The 24,844-nt window shown below is 36.6% G+C and overlaps 1 protein-coding gene across 3 annotated transcripts in view; it reads right to left on the reverse strand.

Moving 5' to 3' along the window:
• The window catches only part of TRIM36 (tripartite motif containing 36), a 74,051-nt gene extending 64,913 nt beyond the window's left edge, over positions 1-9,138 (reverse strand). For 2 of the 3 annotated variants that reach the window (XM_051994476.1, XM_051994466.1), the window contains exons 1-2: positions 3,810-9,132; positions 34-271 (exon numbers count right to left, since the gene is read on the reverse strand). In XM_051994476.1, the coding sequence (XP_051850436.1) occupies positions 34-271; positions 3,810-3,836 (265 nt within the window). In that variant the 5' untranslated portion in view covers positions 3,837-9,132. Of the gene's footprint in view, positions 1-33; positions 272-3,809 lie in introns of all 3 variants that reach the window. The other variant, XM_051994484.1, reaches the window with a different exon arrangement.
• Positions 9,139-24,844: the final 15,706 nt, after the last annotated feature.

A 24,844-nucleotide genomic window follows, 5' to 3' on the forward strand; every position in this document is an offset into this window, starting at 1 on the left:
AGAAGCTAAATGTCCAGATATTCTGGCACATACCTGCTCTGTTAATTCTGTCAATTTTATCCATACTAGGAGACTGGACTCGAAGCCGAGGGCTACTTTGACAGGAGCTCTCTGATGCCACATCATTAAATGAATCATCAAGTGTCAGTAAAAGAAGTTCTTTAACACATTTATGACAGATACTGTGCTGACAAGGAAGGATCAACGGATGGGTAAATAGTTCCTTGCATGCTGGGCAGATGAGCTCTCGTTCAATATTCTTAATAGTAACCTTAAATGAAGGAAGAAAAAGAAGTCAGAGACAAAAAAGACACTTAGCTGTAAATAAATGTATTTTATATATAACATGTTTTCATAGACATATATGTGTGTATATATATATATATACACACACACACAAATGCATGTATATAAACACCTATTTCAGTTATCTTTCCAGAAAAATAACCAAGGAACATAATTTTTAAAAATAAATCTGAATCTTCCTCTCTATAAGGAGCAATTTACCATCCCCAAGGCTCATGGTATAAGGACACACAATGTGGTAAATGAGACAAAGGCAGGTAATGTTGAAGGACTGAGTACACCATGGTAAAACAAATCAGGAATATATTGAGGAGAATAAATTATACCACAATCTAAATTCCAATAAATTGTCAATAAACTATAAAGCTAATGTTGATATGCATGACTTTAAGGAAAACTTGATAAAACATTTTTGCAAAAACTTGAGATTACAAACTGATACAATATGAACAGCACTATGAATAAATTATTCTTTTTTGCAATAAATTCAGCTTCTGACTGGCAAAAACTTAAGATGATTTTTGTTTTTATTAAAATATTTAAGGACATTTACTTTAAATCTCTTTACATGGCTGAATTCTGCAACTACATATTTTTGAGATCTAGAATTGTGTCCATTGTTATACATATGTTGTATATTTCTAGGTTAAATAAAAATTACTTTATTTTTAAAGTAGTCTACAAAAAATAAAAACGACAAAAATTAGACTTATAAATTATGGTCATATTTTCAATAGAAACAATTAGTAAAACTTTTAGTTTTTATTAATACAACAAAACATTTGATGACCTTACATAAGTGTGTCCTTTATGTTTCACTTTTATATAGAATGAAGAAATCAAATATCAAATACTATGATTTTATGCTCTATTTAATGTTTTCTGTTCAGCATGGCATTAACTAATTTCTGGACCAGTTTTCTCACTTGTAAAAATCTGGTTCTAAAATTCTAAGATTCAATAGCCCTTCCAAATCAATAACATCCAAATAATATTAGCACTAGTAAGCTTCATGTTTATTATTTTAAAGATGTACCCTCCAAAATTTTTAATGTGTATATGTTTTCAAGAAAACAACATATTCTACCCTTCTGTAAGTAGACAGCATTATAAGTAATAATTCATTAACAGAGTAGTACAATCACTTGGATCTTGATTTCTCAACAGATATTTTTGATGTACTGTATTTTTATATCATTTGGATGTTAAATAAAATCCATCTGTACTGAATTTGGAGTATGGTGGAATAATTAAGCTTCAGAAAAGATTCAATAATAATTGTTTTGACTTCCTGAAATAGGCGTTGATGTTATTCTATACTTTAAAATCTCAAATATATAGTTTATCATACATCACACATATAATACAAATATATTTCAACTCACTTCATTTTTTCTAGAGGACATTCAAAGATGTTAATTTGGATTCTTTATCATGATGATCGGAAGATCCTACATTTAAAGCAGGAAGGGAACTTAAAAAGTCCATCTAATCCAAGAGAAGGCAGGCAAACTATGAGTCAAAGGCCAAATCCAACCACTGCCTTTTTTTTCTAAGATCTATGAGTTAAGAATTGTTTTTAATTTTTAAATACAGTAAAACTTTATTTTAAAAAGTAAAAACCATTTTTAGCTCATTCACTTTAAAAAATTAAGGTACTATCCAACCTCCTCATTATACAGATGAGTAAACTGAGATCCAAAGAGGCTTAAGTAACTTATCTAAAATAACTAAACAATTTTATCCAATGGGAAAATCTTGTCCCAGTTACAGATCCCTCAGAACAAATTACTGTTACAATGCAACCCACTCCGTAAATGACAAGTATTAAGGACCTAAGTGAAGCCTAAGTGAAGGGGCAGGTCAATTCTCCAAGAACCTCCACAGCTGTGAATCATAACACTTGAAGGAGTTGCAAAGCAGCCTTTACTTATGCAGATATTCTTTGTGAATTGTGAATGAAATAAATTGGAGGCAAGAGGGAAGAGGAGAGAGGTCAGAGAACGCAACTGTTTCCCAGTCTCCTTGAATCATCGCTGTCATCCTCTCACATGAAGAGATCCTTCTACCGAGCTGAGTTAAACCTCCAGCAGCCACTGGCAGGTGGCTCCCATATCTCAACAATAAGGAACATGGTACAGATATTATCCCGATTTGTTAATTTACCATTTATTCAATTTGACATTCCCCAATACGGCAGCTAGATGGTGCAATGACGGAGTCCTGAGTCTGAACAAGTCAATTAACCTGTTTCAGTTTCCTCATGTGTTAAGTCGTTTTCCCATGGTGTATGATTCTTTTTGAGACAAACCTTTTTTTAGGAGTTTTCTTGGCACAGAAACTTAAGTTAGCAAAGGAAATGGCAAAGTACTTATCTCCTGGATAAGGAAACTGGGGTAAATATGGTTAAATGACTTGTCCAGAGTCACACAGCTAGTGTCTGAAACCAAATTTGAAGTCAGAAAAATGAGTCATCTTAAATTCAGACCCAGGATTCTTTCTACTGCTGTCTGTTTCAGCATCTATAAAATGGGAATAATAGCTCCTTACTCCCAGAGCTGTTGTGAGGGCTCACGAGGATAATTGTAAAGCGCTTAGATTGGCACATAGCAGGAGGTATATAAACGTTAACTATTATTATTTATAAATGCCAGTACTCCTGCCACAACTATTCCACTTCGTCTTCCCCCAGAAGTGACACTGGCATCTCTGCCAGCTAAATCTGGCTGAGCCAAACATTTGGACCGGATAGGTAGTGGTGAATTCTAGTAGGAATTTGAGCAGAATGAGTTTGCAAGACGTCCCCAATAAAACGCACCCAAAGCAGCTATTAAACATGGCTAAGCAATAGAGATCAAACATTATAGCAGGTGCGATTTGACAACATCCGCATTTCCTGTAATTAATTCACCCGGCTCATATTGCTCACAAAAAGTTAAAAAAAAAAAAAAACCATCACTGATTTCTTTATTTAAAGGTGTTCAAATACAGAAGACGACCCCAAATTTCCTCCACCAAAAAACGAGGGATCCAGATCCCAGCCCCGCCAGGGGACCCGAGGCGTCCCCACCCTCAGCACCGCCCCCCGGGGCTCTCTTCAACACGCCGGCACTGTCAGTCCTTTCATCCTCGCGGTAGCCAGGAAGTGGAAACCCCCGGCTTCAGACCCCAGGACTGGAGCCCCGCCACCAGGCTGGAGGTCCAGCCGCCACTCGCCGCCGCTCGCCCCCGCCCGCCCCCGCCTGAGGGTGTGGTGGAGCGAGCAGGGCCGGCGCCAGGAACGTCTCTCCCCGGGAAGAAGAGGTGAGCCTGGTCTCCGATGGGTACCGGAAGGGAAATAGAAAAGAAACGGCCCAAGCTCACCAAGACATTCTCCTACTGTCCCCACTAAAGCCGCCACACCAGAGGTGTGAGGTGGGACCGAGCCTCCTTCACTTCGTATGGCAGCCATGGCTTCCCCAGAAAGCGGCTGCAGCCGCTCCTCAAAAAAAGAGCATACTCACTAGCGATTCAACACAGTCTCCCTCCATCGCCGACCCTCAGCCGGGTGTCATGTAGGGAGGTCGCGCAGGGCTATAGGTCCGGTGCCAGATGGGGAAAGGATTCGCTCGTGGAGGTCGAAGCCCAGAGCGCGAGGTTAAACACGCGTGGACAGAGAAGAAGAGCCAGACCCCGAGGCTGGGGATGGGGGGAAAGAGGGCGAGGCCCGGTAAAGGATCTCGTAGTAGGTCAGTCAAAGGTGTGGGGAGGCGGGGATAGGCTAGGGAGTGGATGAGTCTTGAATGACGCAAGGAGGGGCGGGGGTGGCGGGAGGTGGGAAAGGGCAGTGGGGAAGAAAGGGAAGTGGAGCTGCCTCGGGAGCGCAGAACTCGAAGCTAAGCTCCGCGGGTCTGGCTGCCAGCTAGAGCCCCAGCTCCGGGCGATGACTGTAGCCTGTAGCTAACTGCTACTTCTGCGACCGAGGGGGGCGGGGGCGAGGGAGAAGGAGCTTGGGATGGCCGACCGGGGGAGGGGCTGGAAGAGGAGGTGGGATAAGCTCTCCAGTCGCCTAGGCAACCGGCACCCCACCGCATAATGAGGGTGGGGCGGCCCAAAGCCTAGTAGACTCTCAGGGAGCCGACTGCCTTCCTTGCAAGTGGAACTGGGGTACGGAGGATAAAAGGGAAGTCTGGTTTAGTTTCTCCTTTCTTTTCCTCCCAAGATTATTTATTGTAGGGTATTTCCCCCTTCACGGTGCAAAGCTAAAAGAAGGAAGAAAGGACGGGACCGCAAAGGATGAGAAGCCTTGGGATTTTCCCCTCTCTAGTATCTCTGCTGTTGGAATTTGGATCTTTTCCTGAGCTTGGAGCTGTCCATCAGGACTAAGACGAGCTCTAGATGTTAGTCTATGTTATATCCACTAAGACTTCTCCCCGCCTCCTCTCTCCCCACCCTCCTGCAAGCCAATCCTGCCCCTGTCTCTTCAGAAAACACCTTATTACGAGTCCACTTCCCCCACCCCCAAGGATGCCCCAAACTTTTTCAATGCAGAGGGCACGGTCAGTAGACTAGTAGAATGATCAAAGAGGAGAGAGGAGAGACTCCAGCACCACCCTCTAAGACGCTCCTTTCTTCACTAAAAAGAGACTCCATTTTTTTCCCACTTTTTAACGTAGACTTTATGTTCCACCCACCTCCACAGTCCTTTTCCGAAGTCCTAGAATAGATGAAGGAGCTAACTTTCTGTTTTTTGCAGCGATGTGGAATGGGGAAGGGAATATTGGAGAAGAGGGTGGTGTGACATTTGTTATTGGTATTCCTAAGAACCCTGGGCTTCATATGATCTTTCCATTCTCCATTTCAATTCATGTTTAAGTTGATAATGATGTAGTGGATCATTGAATTTCAGTTATGAAAAGGTGTTTGTTTTCTAATACCCTCACTGAAGATTTCTAGAAGCTGTGGGAACTATTAGTGGGAAAGGAGAAAGGGGAGGCAGAGTCCAATTAAGAGGTATACCCTTTGACCCAGCAGTGTTTCTACTAGGCCTATATCCCAAAGCGATCTTAAAGGAGGGAAAGGGACCCATATGTGCAAAAATGTTTGTGGCAGCCCTCTTTGTAGTGATAAGAAACTAGAAACTGAATAGATGCCCATCAGTTGGAGAATGGCTGAATAAGTTACGGTATATGAATGTTATGGAATATTATTGTTCTGTAAGAAATGACCAGCAGATGATTTCAAGAGTGGTCTGGACTTACATAAACTGATGCTAAGTGAAATGAGCAGAACCAGGAGATCATGAAACACAGCAACAAGACGACTGTATAATGATCAATTCTGATGGATGTGGCTCTCTTCAAAAATAAGATGATTCAAACCAATTCCAATTGTTCAGTGATGAAGAGAGCCATCTACACCCAAAAAGAGGACCGTGGGAGCTGTGTGGACCACAACATAACATTCTCATTCCTGTTGTTTGCATCTTTTTTTTCTTTCCCAGTTTTTCCTTATTGATCAGATTTTTCTTGTGCAGCAACATAACTGTATAAATATGTATACATATATTGGATTCAACATATTTTAACAGATTTAACATGTATGGACTGCCTGCCATCTAGGGGAGAGGGTGGAGGGAAGGAGGGGTATAATTTGGAACAGAAGTCTTTGCAAGGGTCAATGTTGAAAAATTACCCATGCATATGTTTTGTAAATAAAAAGCTTTAATTAAAAATAAATATTTTTTTAAAAAGGGGTTTTTGTAATAGTCTAGATGAGAGATAATATAAACTTGATGGTTGCATGAATGGAGAGAAAGATTCAAATGCAAAAGATATTCTTGTCAACTTGTCAAATCTTGGCAACTTATTAGATATGAGCATTGAGGCAGAATGGTGTCAAGAAAGACTTTTGAAATGGTATATACTTTCTTCAACATTTGATTCATATGTTTTATTTTGTCTCTCAAATTACTTGTATACCAGAACCATTCCTTTGCACCATGTTAGGTATGTAGAAACTGCTCAAGAAGTATTTTGGGCTAGTCACTAATTCAGGCATGACAGCGATAAACGACTGGTTTTAGAGTCAGAGATCCTAAGTTCAAATTTCACATTTGACATTTATTACCCATGTGACCTTGGTAAATCACCATATCTCTTGGGCCCTCAATTATCTATAAAATAAAAAGTTGGACCAGATCAGTTCTAGTTCTATGAACATCAGATTTCTAAATTAGAGTGCTTTGGAAATAGAGAAATTATGAAAATTAAAGATAACTGGAAAGAATAAGCAGGATCAGGGGCCTCAGTGGGTAGGTCAAGGGAAAAACAGAACTTTTAAATACCATAAACAGCAATAAAGACCAACTCAGTGTTCCAAATCATTATTGATCAGAGAAATGCAAATTAAGACAACTCTGAGATACCACTACACACCTGTCAGATTGGCTAAGATGACAGGAAAAAATAATGATGAATGTTGGAGGGGATGCGGGAAAACTGGGATACTAATGCATTGTTGGTGAAGTTGTGAACGAATCCAACCATTCTGGAGAGCAATCTGGAATTATGCCCAAAAAATTATCAAATTGTGCATACCCTTTGATCCAGCAGTGTTTCTATTGGGCTTATATCCCAAAGAAATACTAAAGAAGGGAAAGGGACCTGTATGTGCCAAAATGTTTGTAGCAGCCCTATTTGTAGTGGCTAGAAACTGGAAAATGAATGGATGCCCATCAATTGGAGAATGGCTGGGTAAATTGTGGTATATGAATGTTATGGAATATTATTGTTCTGTAAGAAATGACCAGCAGGATGAATACAGAGAGGACTGGCGAGACTTACATGAACTGATGCTAAGTGAAATGAGCAGAACCAGGAGATCATTATACACTTCGACAACGATATTGTATGAGGACATATTTTGATGGAAGTGGATTTCTTTGACAAAGAGACCTAACTGAGTTTCAATTGATAAATGACGGACAAAAGCAGCTACACCCAAAGAAAGAACACTGGGAAACGAATGTGAACTATCTGCATTTTTGTTTTTCTTCCAGGTTATTTATACCTTCTGAATCCAATTCTCCCTATGAACAACAGAACTGTTCGGTTCTGCAAACATATATTGTATCTAGGATATACTGCAACATATCCAACATATAAAGGACTGCTTGCCATCTAGGGGAGGGGGTGGAGGGAGGGAGGGGAAAAAAAAATTGGAACAGAAACGAGTGCAAAGGATAATGTTGTAAAAAAAAAAAATTACCCTGGCATGGATTCTGTCAATATAAAGTAATTATTAAATAAAAATTTAAAAAAAAAAAAAAGACCAACTCAGAAGGTTTGGGTGCAGTTATGGTCTGTACTACTAGAAAGAGTGACATTTATGAGATTACATGTCTATTTGATTTATTTAAGTGTATTTGACTCCAGTACTATCTGTGCTCATTTTAATATTTGTTTTAGTTCACATAAATAAAAACTTACTTTGTATTTATTTACCTCTAGTTTCATTTTCTTGTTCTCTCAACCCTTCCCAGGCTTGTTAAATCGAAGCAGCAGTGAAGACTATTTAATCTAACCAATCAACATAAAATACATCATACTTTTTCCATTTTTATATGCTTTTTAAAAAACATATATTGTGTGATAGGAGCAATATTTGTCAGGTAAGTTAAACTAATTATTCTTTAAAACATAATGAAAGCTTCCTCGAGACTTAATTGGTTCAGGATACTAAGAGTTGGGCTGTTGACTTCGCTTCCTGGTGGCCTCAAAATAAGACAAAAAAACCCTGCTCCCCCAAAATTCTGAGTGGCAGACAAAAATCGACAACAGAAATTCAGGGGTGCAACATATAACTAAATTGATTGTGTATCACTGAGTAGTTTTTCATTACTATGGCTTAAGTATACTTCCTTTTGTTAAATGTCATATGCTCTACAAGTAGATTGATTCATCCCAATATCAAAACTGAAGTACAGAAGAAACTGAATCCTCATCTGCAACACAGGAATTTAACACATAGCTAACATGTGGTACTATTGTCTGATTTAGGTTGGCTACATGGTGTGGAAGTTTAATGTGTTAATCATTGCTTACTTTTTTTCTTTTTTCCAAGATTAGGTCTCCAAAAGAGATGCAATTAGACACTGTGACTACTGGCAATGCTGATGACCTGGGTTCTCTAGTTCTGGAACTTCCAATAACTGTCTGGGTGACCTTGGATAAATCACCTCTAGGCTTCAATTTCCTCATCTGTAAAATGAGAAGGTTGAACAGGATGAACTCCATAATATCTTATAGCTTTTTCTCTGTAAATGACAACTAGTATTAAGGTTGTTGTCTGCCTTGTTCCCTTCTCCTAATGAAAGGAAGCTATTTCTCTTGTTCATAAGAATTGTTCAAAACATCCAAGTATTTCTATTAGCAAAAACACAGTTCTGCCTGATCATGTCTCCATGATTCTTAAAATAGAAATAAAAATAGGGGTATCTGAAAATTAAAAATTTAAAGAGACACATAACCAAAACATTTATTATGTATCCACCCAATTGTTTAACCATCTTAATGCCTTGGTGAAAAAGTTTGAAAGTAAATTTTTTAAAGGACAAGGATTATATAGCTTTCAAAAGAAAGATAAGTGATCTGACCTAATGAATCCTCAAACACCATAAGTAAACAAATGAGATTGAACTGTATAGTTTAGGTTATCTGGATTATTCTTAAGAACATATGAATATGGGGCAGCTAGGTGGTGCAATAGATAAGAGCACCAGCCCTGAAGTCAGGAGGACCTGCCTCAGGAAAAAAAAAAAAAAAAAAAAGAATGTATGAATATCTGCCAAGACAAACCCAGAAATTATATGAATATAATCATAAAACATTTCATACAAATAAAGTCAGATTAAATAATTGGAGAAATATTAATTGTTCGTGGGTGGGCTGAGCCAATACAATAAAAACGATGAGTCTATCTCAACTATTTATATTCACTGCTATTCCAATTAAACTAACAAAAAAATTATTTGAGCTAGAAAGATTAATAAAATTTGGAAGAACAAAAAAAATCAAGAATACCAAAGGAATGAGAAAAAATGTAAAGGAAGCAGATCTAGTAATATCAGGTCTTAACTCTTACAAGACAGGGATTTTCAAAATTATTTGGTATTGACTAAGAAATAAAATGGTGAATCAGTAGAATGGAGTAGGTATACAATTCATAGTAGTAAATGAACCTGTATTTGATAAACAAAAAGACCTAAAGTGTGGAAATAAGAACTCACTATTTAGTAAAAATTGTTAGAAAAACTGGAAATCAGTTTGGCAGAAACTAGGTATAGATCAATGTCTTAAACCTATTAGCAAGATAAAGTTGAAATGGATACATAACCTAGACATAAAGGCAGATGCTAGTAAATTAGAAAAGCATGAAACCGATCAGTTTTATGGGTAAAGGAATTTATGAAGAAACAAGAGCATTGTTAGATAAGTGGATAATTTTGATTTTCAAAAAGATTTTGTACATATTAAAAAAAACCACACTGTTGGAGGAATTGTGAACTGACTCAACCATTTTGGAGAATGATCTGAAATTATAAAAAGTGTATACCCATTGACCCAGAATTACCAGTTCTGTTTTTCATGGTAATTAGGGGAAAAGAAAAATATGTTCTAAAGTATTTATACCAGCTCTCTTTGTGGTGGTACTAAAGAACTGAAAAATGAGATGCCCAACAATTGGGGAAATGGCTTAATGAGTTGTGATATATGATTATGACCAAATACTACTATGCTATAAGAAATGATGAGCAGGTTGGTTTTAGACAAACATGTAATACTTAAATAAAATAGAGTGAAACAAGCAGAACCAAGAAAGCATTGTAATTAATATTGGTCATAGTTTAACTGTGAATGACTAAGCTATTCTGAATAATAGGATCATTCAAATCAACTATAAAGGATTTAGGAAAATGCTATGTACTTGTATGGTTAAAAACAAACACACACACACACACACACACACACACACACACACACCCTCAAATGTTGGCCTTCTCTAATACAGGGTTGAGAGAAAGCGTGACAATTCAGGGACAGATGCTCATTGACTCTGAGCTCTCTATTTCCCTCTCCTACCCCTCATAATACCACCAGCACTAGCAGACCCAAAGGCACTATACATGTTTATATCAAAACCCATTCTTATATCTTACTCAGCCGTCTCTATTTCCAGTGGTGTGGTGAACCAGCCCTAGGCTAGGGAAATTAGCTAGGGCCTTGACAGCCAAGTTGGCCACAGCCCTTCAGAAACAAAAGCCTGCCAGGGACTAAAACACAGAAACAAGTGTGCTGCAAAGCTTCTGAACTTCCAGTGCTGAGGAAAACAACCTCTGGACTCCCGGTGCCAGGCCTGATGAAGGAGACAAGACCCAAGAACAGGAAGTCATTTGGATGAGACTCTATGAAAACTAAGGGAAAGAGCATAGCAAAACAGCTGCAGCTAGTTCTGACCATTCAAAAATCATAAAGGTATAAAGCAGCAATCTTCAAAATTATCTGGTATTGATTAAAGAATAGAACAATAGAATCAACAAGATGAGAGACTGAGAAACAGAACAATAATCCACTGTTTTATAAAGTGGAAAACCAAAATTACCTAGGGAAAAATCTCCCTTATTTAATAGGAAAACTGGAAAACAGACTGGCAGAAAACAGGCTTAGACTAATGACATTACATTCCATAATACATTCTAAATGGATATTTCATCCTAATAAAGACCATAAATTTTTAAAAATTAGATAAGAGATCATATATGTCTTACACCTAGGGGTAAGAGATAAATTCTCAACCAAACAACTGCAAAAGATAACTTAGAGACCTGATTACTTAAAACTGAAAAATTTCTGTACAGATAGCACAGATACATCTGGGATAAAAAGAGAAGTGGTCAAATGGGAAACAATATCAAATAAGAGTTTGGGATCCACAATATGGAAACATATAAGATAGCACATAAGATTATCATTCTTAAATAAATGGTCAGAAGATATGAACAGTTCTTAAAATTTTTTTGGTAGCTAAGAATTGGAAATAAAGTAGATTCCTATTAATTGAGGAATGGCTAAACAAATTGTGGTACATGAATATAAAGAGAATATTACTGTGCTGTAATAAATGATGTGTGTGATGAATACAGAGAAACATGAAAAGACCTATATGAACCTATGCAAAGTGAAGTAAAGACAGATCCCAGGGAACAAATTTCCAATTGTAGACAATGCTTTGGGGCAAGGGGAGGAAAGAGAAAGCAAGAGAAAAACAAGAAAACCTAGCTTAGTATTTTAGTTTAGAATATCTTTATTACAGAGTTAAATTCTAGGGAAGTTTTTGGACTGATTGAGGTTTATTCCTAGTTTCTCTTAAAAGACACACAAAGAAATCACTCTACACTTCGATTTTTTGAAGTCAGCCCTTAATCATTGTGACTAAGAATTAGAAGCATTTTGCGGAAAAAAAATCTTTGAATATAAAAATTATACTATATAAAGCCCAACACATAGCCTGCTACTAAAAGCAATATTGTATAAGCTGCTATTATTATTCACACAGATTGTTAAGACAGTATTTCCTAGGTTTTTGTATGTAATTGTTGGAGAGAGTTATGTTTTTTAATATGTTGTTCTTAACTTGAAAGGTAATTTATATTTTGCATGTTTTATGTATAATAAAGTTAGTTGTTTTCGGAAAAAATTAAATATTTGTCTTATGGTTCTCTAAGAGGGGGAGGGGAAAGACATATAAGAGACTAGGGTGATGTTAAAAAAAATTAAATATCACTAAAAACTTAATTTTAAAAAAATTAAGTTTAAGGAGAAAAAAAAAAGTTTATAGAGAATCCTAATTCCCAAACCACTTTTCTGGAGATTTTTTAAAACAGGAACATCATGACAAAAAACTTTCTAGTTTAGGTATAACCTTATATAAAGGAGCAATAGATTTGATTGTCAAGAATAATGGCTTTTTTCACCTTAGACATAATCTGTGACTCTGGGCAAGTTATTTAAATTCTCTGTGCTTCTGCTTTCTTATTTATAAAACAAAAAAAAAAAGTTTTAGAGTGCAAGAGGTTTTTATGTTTGCAATAATTTTTGTTAAGCAGAACTAAGATTATTTTTTCTCAGGGAATTATCACAAACAAAATAAACTTCAACTTTCTAAATGAGATTGGACAACTTGCCTTTGCTGAGGCACAGCATTAAAAGTGAATAAACTCAGCTTTTCCTATTTTTGACCTTGCTAAAGAGATCATTTGTGAAATGAGATAACAAACTGGTTTCTAGCCATCAAAAAATAGAATATAGTTATTCCTTATATGTCTCAGGGGCTAGAAATGCAACACTTCTGCCTACTTCAGTTTTTTCAAGTATAAAATGAAGGTAACAGAATCAATCTTCCAAGGCAGTATGCCATGAAGATAAATGATATATTAGTTTTAAAACACAATGTCTGACATATAGTAAATGCTAAATACTTTTTTCTTCCTTCATAATTAGGTGATAAGAATATTCAAACATTGAGAAACTATATAAACATGAGGCAGAAATGAGGGGAATCACTCCTCATTAAAGTTTCTTGTCTAAAATTTCCCTAAAAATGGTTTCATTTCTAAGATCTACAGGGAAGTGACTCAAATTTAGAAGCATAAGGATTAATAAATTAAAAAGGAAAAGGATATGAAGGAAAGGCAGTTTTTTGAGAGAAGAAATACAAGCTATCCATAGTCATATGAGAAACAGCCCTAAATCACTAATAATTGGAGAAATATAAATTAAAACAATTCGAAAGTTCCACTTCAAATCCCTCGTATTAGCTCAGAGAGCAAAAAAAAGAAAAATGACAAATGCTGGAGGGGCTGTTGGAAAACAAATACATTATTAGTAGAGTTGTGTATGACTCTAAGCATTATGTCCCTCAATAGCCATCAAGCCTTTTGATTCAGTGACACATTGACACTATTAGGCCTATACCACAAAGATCTCAAAGAAAGAGAAAAAGGACTCCCATGTTTATAGCAACTCTTTTTTTTTTTTTTTAATGAGGCAAATGAACATGGCATAATTATCAGGACCAATGTCAGTTTGATTAAAAGATAAGAATATTTTTCTCCTTCTTTTTGAAAACTGTTCATATCATTCTACTATATATTAATTCAGGAATGTTTACAATTTTGACTCTTTTCCATATATATCTTAGAAATGAGACCTTTTTCAGAGAAACTTGTTGCAAAGATTTTTATCCAGAACCAGAGATGGAGAACTGTGTTCAAAGACAATACATAGAGTGGGGGAACATAAAGTGTTGGAAGACAGTTACAAAGAAAATAGAGGGAAACATTATGAAGGGCTTGAATGACAACAGAGGATTTTGTATTTTCTAGAGGTGATGGGGATCCACTGGAATGTACTGAAGGCCAGAGTGACATAATAGAATCTGTGCTTTAGAAAGCTCATTTGACTACAAAGTGGAGGATGGAATGGAACAGGGGAGAATGAAGCAGGCAGATCAACCAAGGGCTATTGGGTAGCCCAGAGATGAGAGGATCATATTTGAGAGACGCTAGAAAAATAAAATTGGCAGTCTTTGGCAACAGATTGGCTATGTGGGGTGGAGATGGTGAAAAGTAAAGTATGATACCTATGTTATAAGCCTGGGGGACTGGAAACATGATAGCATGCTCAATAGTGTCAGACAAATTATTGTTATTTGTCCTTCATTCTCAAAAAGGACCATGTCAGTGAGGTGAAGCCCTTTCGTACAACTGAATTGGATTTGAGTGAGGGAGGGCCTGCTTCACTCTCTCCTCTAGATCCATCTGGGTCCAGTGGCCTGATATAGATCAAGATGACTAGAGATAGCTCTGGATGCAGTGGGAGCCTTTGGCCTTTTAAACTCAGGTCTTGCAACAGATCTCAGTTTGATTGAGTAATAAAGACAAGATAAGAATTAAGTCAAAGAATGGTCTCTTTTTACATAGTTTAAGAAAAAAATCTGTTCTGGGAAGGTAAGACCCTCAATCACAATGATTATTTCACTGGTTGGTACCTTAAATGATTTTCCCCCATGTAATAATTATAATACCTAATATTTATATTGCACATTAAGAAATACAAAGCAGTTTACTATATTTAGTCTTTATTTAGGTCTCTTAATAACCTGGTGAGGTAGATAGTAATTCCTTTTCCAGATGAAAAAACCAAGGCAAGGGAAATAAAATGACTTCGCCAGGGTCATATAACTAGTATCTAAAAGCAATATTTGAACTCTTGAGAGGTAAAAATAGAAAATTCCTTAACTTGTTTAACTTGAAATAATTATCTAATATAAAAAAGGAAAACAAATCAACAAGTTATTCTTAAAGTTCTTTTTATTGTGTAATTAACAATACCCAAATATCAGTATAAATGACCATATCAATAACAATAGAAATCATATTGAAGGGATCCCAAAACAGTAAAACTCCTTGAAGGAGAAAATCTCTTTGAACCCTGCCACTGTAAAGACCTTGCCAGAGGATAAACAGCTTCATTCTGTAATCTAGGTGGGTCTGACTGAGTCCAATTGGACATACCAATCCCATTGAATTGGAGAAGCACCCATTCAATTCTAAGATTTTCTCAATTCCAGCTCAAGCTAAAACCCAGCTTGTAGATAAAAAGAGCCAACTTAGAACTCCACCCACTAGCCCCCACTAGCCCCCTTTGGCTTGTAGCCAAAGTTTCTATTATGAAAGAGTCAATCTTAAACCCTCTTTTTGCAGAGGAGTTAAAATGCTAAGGAAACTCTCATTCTTCCTGGCATAGCAAACTCTATCCGCTAGAATATTCTCTTCCAGTACTACTCTCTCTTTATCTCCCTCACCTATTTCCCTAACGAGACTTTAAACCTCTCTGTCAGGATTTCTCTAAACTTTACTTCTCTGCCAAGACTCTTCCACTAAGGAATTCAGCCTTTCTGTTCATGCCTATAATAAACCTCTTTTTATCAGTCTAGCTTTTTCAGGTTTGTAAATTCCTTTACAGAGAGAGTCTGTGCTGCCAGAAGGGGGCAATTCCCAAAACTCCCAACCTTGTGCCAAATCCCAAGGGGTTGCAGGGGAGCCAAACCTCTCCATTTGGTCCCCTGAACCCCAAACCTGCCATTATTATTTGCTGACCAGGAACCCCAGAACCTAAATCTCATCAATATAATTGTCTCAATAGAGGACAAGAAAGTTTTTGACAAAATATAATTCCCATTCCTATTAAAAACCCTAGAAACAATAGTAATACATGGAGTTTTTTCTTAAAATGATAATTAGTATCTATCTAAAACTATCAGCAAGGATTGTCTGTCATGGGGATGAACTAAAAGCCTTTCAATAAGATCAAGAATGAAACAAGGATGCCCATTTTCACATCTATTATTCACAATTGTACTCAAAATTTAACTTCTACAATAAGAGAAGTGTAAGAAATTTTAAAAATTTTAATAAGCACTGGAGAAGCAGAACTATCATTCTTTGTAAATGACTTGATGGTATACTTAAGAAAACCCTAGAGAATCAACTAAAAAACTACTTTAAGTAATTAACTTTAGAAAAGTCACAGATTACAAAATAAAATTACATAAATCATCAGCATTTATATTATCAACAAAGTCCAAAAACAAGAGATAGAAAGAGAAATTCCACTTAAAATAATTGTAGACAATATAAAATATTCAGGAATCTACCTGCCAAGACAAACTCAGAAACTGTATGAACACAATTACAAAATACTTTTTTACACAAAGTCATATGTAAACAATCAGGAAAATGTTGATTACTAATGGGTAAGTTAAGCCAATATCATTTAAAATAACAATTCTACCTAAACTAATTTACTTAGTCAAGTCAATCAAATTACCAAAAACTTATTTTATAGAGCTACAAAAAAATAGCAAAATTCATGGAAAAACAAAAGGCCAAGAATATCAAAGGAATTAATAAAGAAAATGCAAAGGAAGTTAGCCTAGTTGTACGAGACTTAAAACTATATTATAAAGTGGAAATCATCAAAACTATTTGGTACTGGCCAAGAAGTAGAGTACTGGATCAGTGGAATAAATTAGGGACACAAGACACAGTAGTAAATAATGATTAAATCCAAAGACTCCAACTTATACTAGTATAAGAACTCACTATTTGACAAAACCTGTTGGGAAAACTAGAAAAAGCAATGGCAAAAATTAGGTTATAGATCTGTAAGGGTCCTTTAAATGGGTGCCCACAGTGCAACAAGTGATTTGAATGGCCTGGAAGTAATCTCTGTAGGTATAGATCTGCCCCTTGGCTGGGATCCTGTCCATATTGAGATAGCTTCTTAATGGGAGAAAATGTTCTCTTTCTGATTGGCTGTGTGTGTGACCTCACAGACCCTCTATAAGCCCACTGTATGCAGCAGGTCGCTCTCTTTATCCTGGGGTAGCGGGCCGAGTGGATGGAGAGCCAAGAGAGGTAAGGAGGTTGATAGTGAACACGTATGTCTTTGGACCAAGTGTTCACTAGGGAGTTAACAAGTCAGGGCATTATGTGAACAGGTATAATAAAGGCTTTAAGTTTGCACGTGGCTAGCTGTTTGTGAGCACGTTATCGGTTATTAAACTATGATTCAAGAAATCGTGGCCAGAGACCTCTGAAGGCCTCAGAGGAAATTAGTTGACACTGCAAAGATCAGTGGCCAGAGGTACTCTGAGGGCCTAGGAATCAGGAGAGACTGGTAATGGTAAATGCTATGAGAGCAAGTTACAGATGGCGCCCAACGTGGGGCATCATAAATTATCAGACTTCAAAGATTAATTTTTGAAAATTAATATTTAATATTCAGAATTAAAATTTGGAGAGAACCAATAGAAAATTTGCCTAGGAGGGAAGGCAGAGAGGCAATATGGATCTAGGTAACCCTGGGATCAGGATCAAGGATACAGCTGTGTTTAATGTTCTTATAAATAGGATAAAGAGCCAGATGGAAGATCTTTTAGCAAAGATCACCTCTGAAGAAAGGCAGGAAGCTTGTAATCAAGCTCCAAGAAGGCTACTCCAACCCTTTTTTAAGTATAGCTCAGGAAAGGAGCAACCTAGAGCTAATATACAAGTCTGAGAGTGTACAGTATAAAATATAACAATTAAAAACTGAATTAGAAGTAGGACAACAAAGAATTAAAAAAGAGTTACTAGAATTGAGGGTTAAATTACAGGCTGAGATAGAGAAAGAAGAAAAATTAGGTTACAACAGCTAGAACAGGAAGAGTTCAGTCCAGTGGCTGAAGCTAAGGAGGGAAATAAGTAAGCCATGTGGACATCAATTGGAGAAATTCTTCTTAGCGTTTTGTTGGTTTGCCTCATGTATTATTGTTTTAAGGAATTTATTGATTACCCTGCCATTGAGAAGAGGTTTAGTTCTTTTTATGTGCAAATCTCAGTTTGGATTTCAAATTGGCCTTTAAGGAATTTTCAAATTCCTGACCCTCTTCCCTCAGCTCCACCTTTGTGGGCTAATAGAAGAGGAGGAGGAAGAACAGGAAGGGTGATAATATCATCAGCACCCCTTTGTCTTCATTTCAAAAGGTGGGAGTAGGCTTTATGGCCCAGGCAAAAAAGACTTGTGGCGCACTGAGGACAGTAATTACTATAGTATTCAAAATTTTTTTTTTTAAATACAGCTCAGTTAGTTTCTAAGCAAACTTACAAGGGTAAGACCTTGCAGTTAGAGTGGAGTTTTATATCTATAGAACTGCTAGGATAGTCTTTGGAGAGTTGGAACTCCCCTTGTGTTCACCTCCTGGATTTTTCACTTCCACAAGTTGGCTTGATTGCCCAACCCTCTACAAGTATTTATAAAACTGTTAATTTATAGAATGATTTGGGAAACTGCTGTCTTAATCACTAGTATAGACAGACAGTGTGTGATCTGTGACCTAGGAGGAGAAGTAACATCAGATTTATTGATTCACACTCCTGAAATACAATTTGGTATTAGTAATTCAAGCTTTGACTTTAGGCAAAAGAATTTAGGTATGGACCGAAGTTTTCATAGCTGAGTGTCCTTTGCTCATTATCTGTATGAAAGGCAGACCATTGAAAAAGTTGATAGGCATAGATGTAGATAACACAGCTATTAGAGGTGCCAGCTGGTCTAGTAATGGGTTAATGACCACAGCAAATACCTATATGTTTGGCATAAAAGGATCTATAATAGCTAAAAATAGTGCTACTTCTTGGAAGTGGGAACTTAAATATAAGACAGAAAAATTTATTTTACAGTTGAAAGGGCCCGCATTGACCAGTGGGGAAGAGACTTCTTAAAAAATGAAAAAATTCAGATTTCATCAGGCATAGAACAGAAAAGACTTAATCAAGGACATTTACAAGCTTCTCTAAGGTCTTGGAATTCCCCTGATTTTGTTTTAAAAAGGAAATTTGGGGAATGGAGAATGTTTATTGATCTGAGAAAAGTAAATGGACACGTGGAGACAGTAGAAGCTCTTCAGCTTGGGCTTCCATCTCCTCAATTGCTTGAGGAATGATCTTTTAGGATTAAGAATTTTATTTAGCTAGATAAGGAGGATATGAAGAAATTTATCTTTTTAGTGCCCAGCATTAATCCAGCTGAGCCTGGATAAATAAAGGATTTGAATGGACAGCCTTGCCACATGGCATAAAGAACAGCTCTACTTTGAATCAAAGGCCTGTGGCTGCTGACCTTGCTCCTGTGAGAAAAGTATCTCCAAGAGTTAAGGTTGTACTATCTTTAAGAGGAAACAGTGCTTTAGACTCACAATACCAGCTTAAAGAAACTCTAGAGGCTCTAAGTGAAATTGAATTGGCTTTATCTAATATGGCTGAAAAAAATAAATTAAAAAATATTGGAAATATCAAATTTTGTTATATAAAAGGCACCCATAGCAATCCTTCATCAAGGAGATGGTATGAAGGCGGTGAACCTCCCAGCACAATCAGATAAAAAATTTAAATTTTACTCAGTGCTCATGGTTACAATTTCAATAAAAGCCATTGTTTGAGAAAGTAGTAAAATTATCTGGGATAAGACCTGGTAAAATATATCTCTCATATCAATGCACAAATTGATGTGTGTTGTGAAACCATCCCAGAATGTAAAAATGCATTGGCTACAGCTCCAAGCCTTGCACGTGGGTATGTAAAAATAATTTTTGATTTGGCTTATTCAGTAGATGTAGTACAAAGAATCGCCACAGCTTAAATAAAATTTGTAGTGTTTAATATATATTATCAGCTCTTTAAAGAACTCCAAAAGCAAATGAGAGAGCACTCATTTTATTATTATACCCTACATGTCCATTTTCAGAGTGGACTTTCAAATCATATCTTTTATAATCAGGCTGCTAGAGCCTTATATCTGCAATTTGTGACAGCTAAAAAGGAAGCTAGGAGCATAGCAAAAGACTGTACAGCTTGTCTTTCTTTTCACTCTCCTATGCTCCCTATAGGACAAAACTCTTATGGTTTGAAATTTAATGTTTTAAGACCAATGGACATCATTCTCTTTAAGAGGCAGAGCATCCATGTAATTATGGATATACATTCTCAATTCTTTATGGCTTCGTTCCAATCTGGAGAAGCAGTTAGGCATGTGATCAACCATCTTTCCATTGTAGAAATCTCACATGCATTTAAGACAGGTTATGGATTGGCTTATAAATCTTCTGCCTGTAAGTCTTTTTGCATTGAATTTGACTTTGCCCATTCCATTGACATTCCTTATAATTCTACTAGCCAAGTTATTACTGGACAGACTATTTATATGCCCAAGATGTTCCCTTTTTAAAAAGAGAAGGGAATTTTGGGATATGCACAAGATGTGGCAATACATACATGTTATTCCTTGCAATTTTAAAATTATTTTGATTTTAAATTCTTTTGGTTTTACATTGCTAAATTATTTTGATTTTACATTTTTAAGTTCTTTTGATTTCACATTTTTAAATTATTTTGATTTTACATTCCTGTTGTTTTTTTATTTTTTTTAAAATAATTATAACTTTTTATTGACAGAACCCATGCCAGGGTAATTTTTTACATTATCCCTTGTAGTCACTTCTGTTCTGATTTTTCCCCTCCCTCTCTCCCCCCTCCCCCAGATGGCAAGCAGTCCTTTACATGTTAAATATGTCACAGTATATCCTAGATACAATATATGTGTGCAGAACCGAACAGTTCTCTTGTTGCACAGAAGAGTTGGATTCAGAAAGTGAAAATAACCCGGGAAGAAAAAACAGACATGCAAACAGTTTACATTCATTTCCCAGTGTTCTTTCTTTGGGTGTAGCTGTTTCTGTCCATTATTGATCAATTGGAATCTGAGTTAGATCTTCTCTTTATCAAAGAGATCCACTTCCATCAGAATACATCCTCATATAGTATCGTTGTTGAAGTATATAATGATCTCCTGGTTCTGCTCATTTCACTTAGCATCAGTTCATGTAAGTCTCGCCAGTCCTCTCTGTATTCATCCCGCTGGTCATTCCTTACAGAACAATAATATTCCATGACATTCATATACCACAATTTACCCAGCCATTCTCCAATTGATGGGCATCCATTCATTTTCCAGTTTCTAGCCACTACAAACAGGGCTACCACAAACATTTTGGCACATACAGGTCCCTTTCCCTTTTTTAGTATCTCTTTGGGATATAAGCCCAATAGAAACACTGCTGGATCAAAGGGTATGCACAGTTTGATAACTTTTTGGGCATAATTCCAGATCGCTCTCCAGAATGGTTGGATTCGTTCACAACTCCACCAACAATGCATTAGTGTCCCAGTTTTCCCGCATCCCCTCCAACATTCATCATTATTTTTTCCTGTCATCTTAGCCAATCTGACAGGTGTGTAGTGGCATCTCAGAGTTGTCTTAATTTGCATTTCTCTGATCAATAGTGATTTGGAACACTCTTTCATATGAGTGGTAATAGTTTCAATTTCATCATCTGAAAATTGTCTGTTCATATCCTTTGATCATTTATCAATTGGAGAATGGCTTAATTTCTTATAAATTAAAGTCAATTCTCTATATATTTTGGAAATGAGGCCTTTATCAGAACCTTTAACTGTAAAAATGTTTTCCCAGTTTGTAGCTTCCCTTCTAATCTTGTTTGCATTAGTTTTGTTTGTACAAAGACTTTTTAATTTGATGTAATCAAAATTTTCTACTTTGTGATCAATATACATTCTTAAGTTATTTTGATTTTACATTTTTAAAATTATTTTGGTTTTACGTTCTTAAATTATTTTGATTTTACGTTATTTTGATGCTACATTTGAAAATTATTTCGGTTTTACATTTTTAAATTCTTTGGATTTTACCTTAGCAATGCACTTCTGGTATACACAGAAAATGCAGCTAAGGGTTTGGGGGCCCCGGGTACATTCTTTTTATTCTAGATGCAGATCCAACAGCAGAGGAGTGGATCCCCATTAGAGACATTCATGACTTGAGGATCCAAGGGAAGGACCAGACAACAGCCCAGAGGGACCAGCTAGATATCAGCAATGTCCCTCCTAACCGAGATACCAGACAGCAGATGCATCTCCAGTGTAACAGCTGAAATGGACTGTTTTGGATGGATATATATATATATATATATATATATAGAGAGAGAGAGAGAGAGAGAGAGAGAGAGAGAGAGAGAGAGAGAGAGAGAGAGAGAGAGAGAGACTCTAGAGAGAGAGAGAGAGAGAGAGACTGTAAATGGACAATGGGCTTGTGTGCTTCTCTCATGGCTATTCACCATATAGTGGCCTGGGGAGAGGCTTTACTCTGTATTTTCTATTTAAGGACTATTGGGTAAAAAACCAACACACCCACCTGCCAATGTTACTGAGGCAATGTTACAGGACATGACTTTGCTTGTATGCACCTTTCTCTGTGTTTGCACTTCTTTTAAAAGATGTTTACAAATGCAATAGAATTGGGACAAACTGGAATTGTGACAAACTAGAATTGTGACAAGTACAATAGAATTGTGACAAACTAGAATTGTGACAAATGTACTAGAATTATGACACCCTACCTTATTGATATTTAATTGTGAACTAGAATTGTGACAAGTACAATAGAATTGTGACAAACTAGAATTGTGACAAATGTACTAGAATTGTGACAGCCTACCTTATTGATATTTAATTGTGAACTAGAATTGTGACAAGTACAATAGAATTGTGACAAACATACTAGAATTGTGACACCCTACCTTATTGATATTTAATTGTGAACTAGAATTGTGACAAATATACTAGAATTGTGACACCCTACCTTATTGATATTTAATTGTGAACTAGAATTGTGATATTTTATCTTGTTGATATCCCACCTCTGTGTTGACATCCCACCTCATGGGCATCCAACCTCTTTGGCACATTATCCCCTTGAGTATGACTTTAATGAATGGATTGAACACTTGGCCACTGTTGAGCCTAGTTCTCATTGTCATACTTCTGTTTATTGATCTGCCGCTTCGTACCTCCTTGGACATAACACTCTGCCATCTCATGGATCAAATGAACTATAGCTGATGCTAAAAGTTTAGTTGGTGAGATGAGCGGTTCCCGCAAAACAAGAGAAGGGAATTGTAAGGGTCCTTTAAATGGGTGCCCACAGTGCAACAGGAGGTTTGAGTGGCCCAGAAGTGATCTCTGTGGGTATAGATCTGCCCCTTGGGTGGAATCTTGTCCATATTGAGATAGCTTCTTAACCAGAGAAAACACTCTCTTTCTGATTGGCTGTGTGTGACCTCACAGACCCTCTGTAAGCCCACTGGGGGCAGCAAGTCCCTCTCTTTATCCCGGGGTAGTCGAGCCGAGTGGATGGAGAGCCAAGAGAGGTAAGGAGCTCGATAGTGAACATGTGGGTCTTCAGACCAGGTGTTCACTAGGGTGTTAACAAGTCAGGGCATTATGTGAGCAGGTATAATAAAGGCTTTAAGTTTGCACGTGACTGCTCTTGCACACTCTATCAATTATTAAACTACGATTCAAGAAATCATGGCCAGAGACCTCTGAAGGCCTCAGAGGAGGTGAGTTGGTAGAATTAGTTGACACTGCAAAGGTCAGTGGCCAGAGGTACTCTGAGGGCCTAGGAATCAAGAGAGACTGCTAATGGTAACTGCTATGAGAGCTAATTACATAGACCAATAATTCCATATACAATATCATACACAAAGATAAGGTCAAAATAAGTACATGATTTAGACATAAAGGGTAATACCATAAGCAAATTAGGAGAACAAGGAATAACTTATTTGTCTCATGTATGAAGGAGGGAAGAATTTATGACCAAACAAGAGACAGAGAGCATTATGAAATGCAAAATGGATTTTGATTATCTTAAATTAAAAGTTTTGAACAAACAAAACCAATGAAATCAAGATTAGAAGGAAAGCAAAAAGCTAGGAAATAATTTTAACAGCAAGTATTTTCTGATAAAGGCCTCATTTCTCAAATATATAGAAACTGAGAGAAGTTTAGAAGAATATAAGTCATTCCCCAATTGATATGAACAGGCAGTTTTCTGATTAAGAAATTAAAGCTGTTTATAGTCATGTGAAAAAGTGCTTTCTATCACTATTGATTAGAGAAATGCAAATTAAAACAAATCTGAGGTACTATCTCACACCTCTCACGTTGGCTAAGATAACAGAAAAGAAATGTTGGAGGGGATGTAGGAAAACTGGGACACTAATGCATTATTGATGGAACTGTGACCTATTCCAACCATTCTGGAGAGCTATTTGGAACTATGCCCAAAGTGCTATAAAACCTTTTGATTCAGCAATACCACTATCAGATCTGTATCAAAAAGAGATCATTTAAAAAGGGAAAGAACCTATTTGTTCAAAATATTTATAGCAGTTCTTTTTGTGGTGACTAAGAATTGGAAATTGAGGAAATTACATCAATTAGGGAATGGATGAATCTAATGGACAATTATTGTGCTATAAGAAATAATTAGCAGGTAGATTTCAGGAATGAACAGAATCAAGAGAACACGGTACCCAATAACAACAACACTGTGGGATGGTTAGCTATGATAGACTTAGCTCTTCTCAGCAATACAACAATTCAAGATAATTACAAAAGACTCATGATGGAAAATGCTATCCACATCCAGAGAAAGAACTGATGGGGTCTGAATGCAGTTTGAAACATGCAAATCTTCATTTTCTTTAGGAAAAAACATTTTCCATGGTTTTTTCCTTTTGTTCTGTTTCTTCTTTCACAATATGACCAATGTTAAAATATGTTTAAAATACTTGTACATGTAAAACCTATACCAGATTGTTTGCTGTGCTGGGGAGGAATCAGAGGAAGAAGGAAGAAAATTTTGGTACTAAAAATCTAAAGTTAAAAAAATCAATGTTGAAACAAGATTATATGATGATCAGTTCTGATGGACATGACTCTCTTCAACAATAAGATGATTCAGATCAGTTCCAA

Source organism: Antechinus flavipes, chromosome 1 (genome assembly GCF_016432865.1).
Source record: "Antechinus flavipes isolate AdamAnt ecotype Samford, QLD, Australia chromosome 1, AdamAnt_v2, whole genome shotgun sequence".
Classification (NCBI taxonomy): Eukaryota; Metazoa; Chordata; class Mammalia; order Dasyuromorphia; family Dasyuridae; genus Antechinus; species Antechinus flavipes.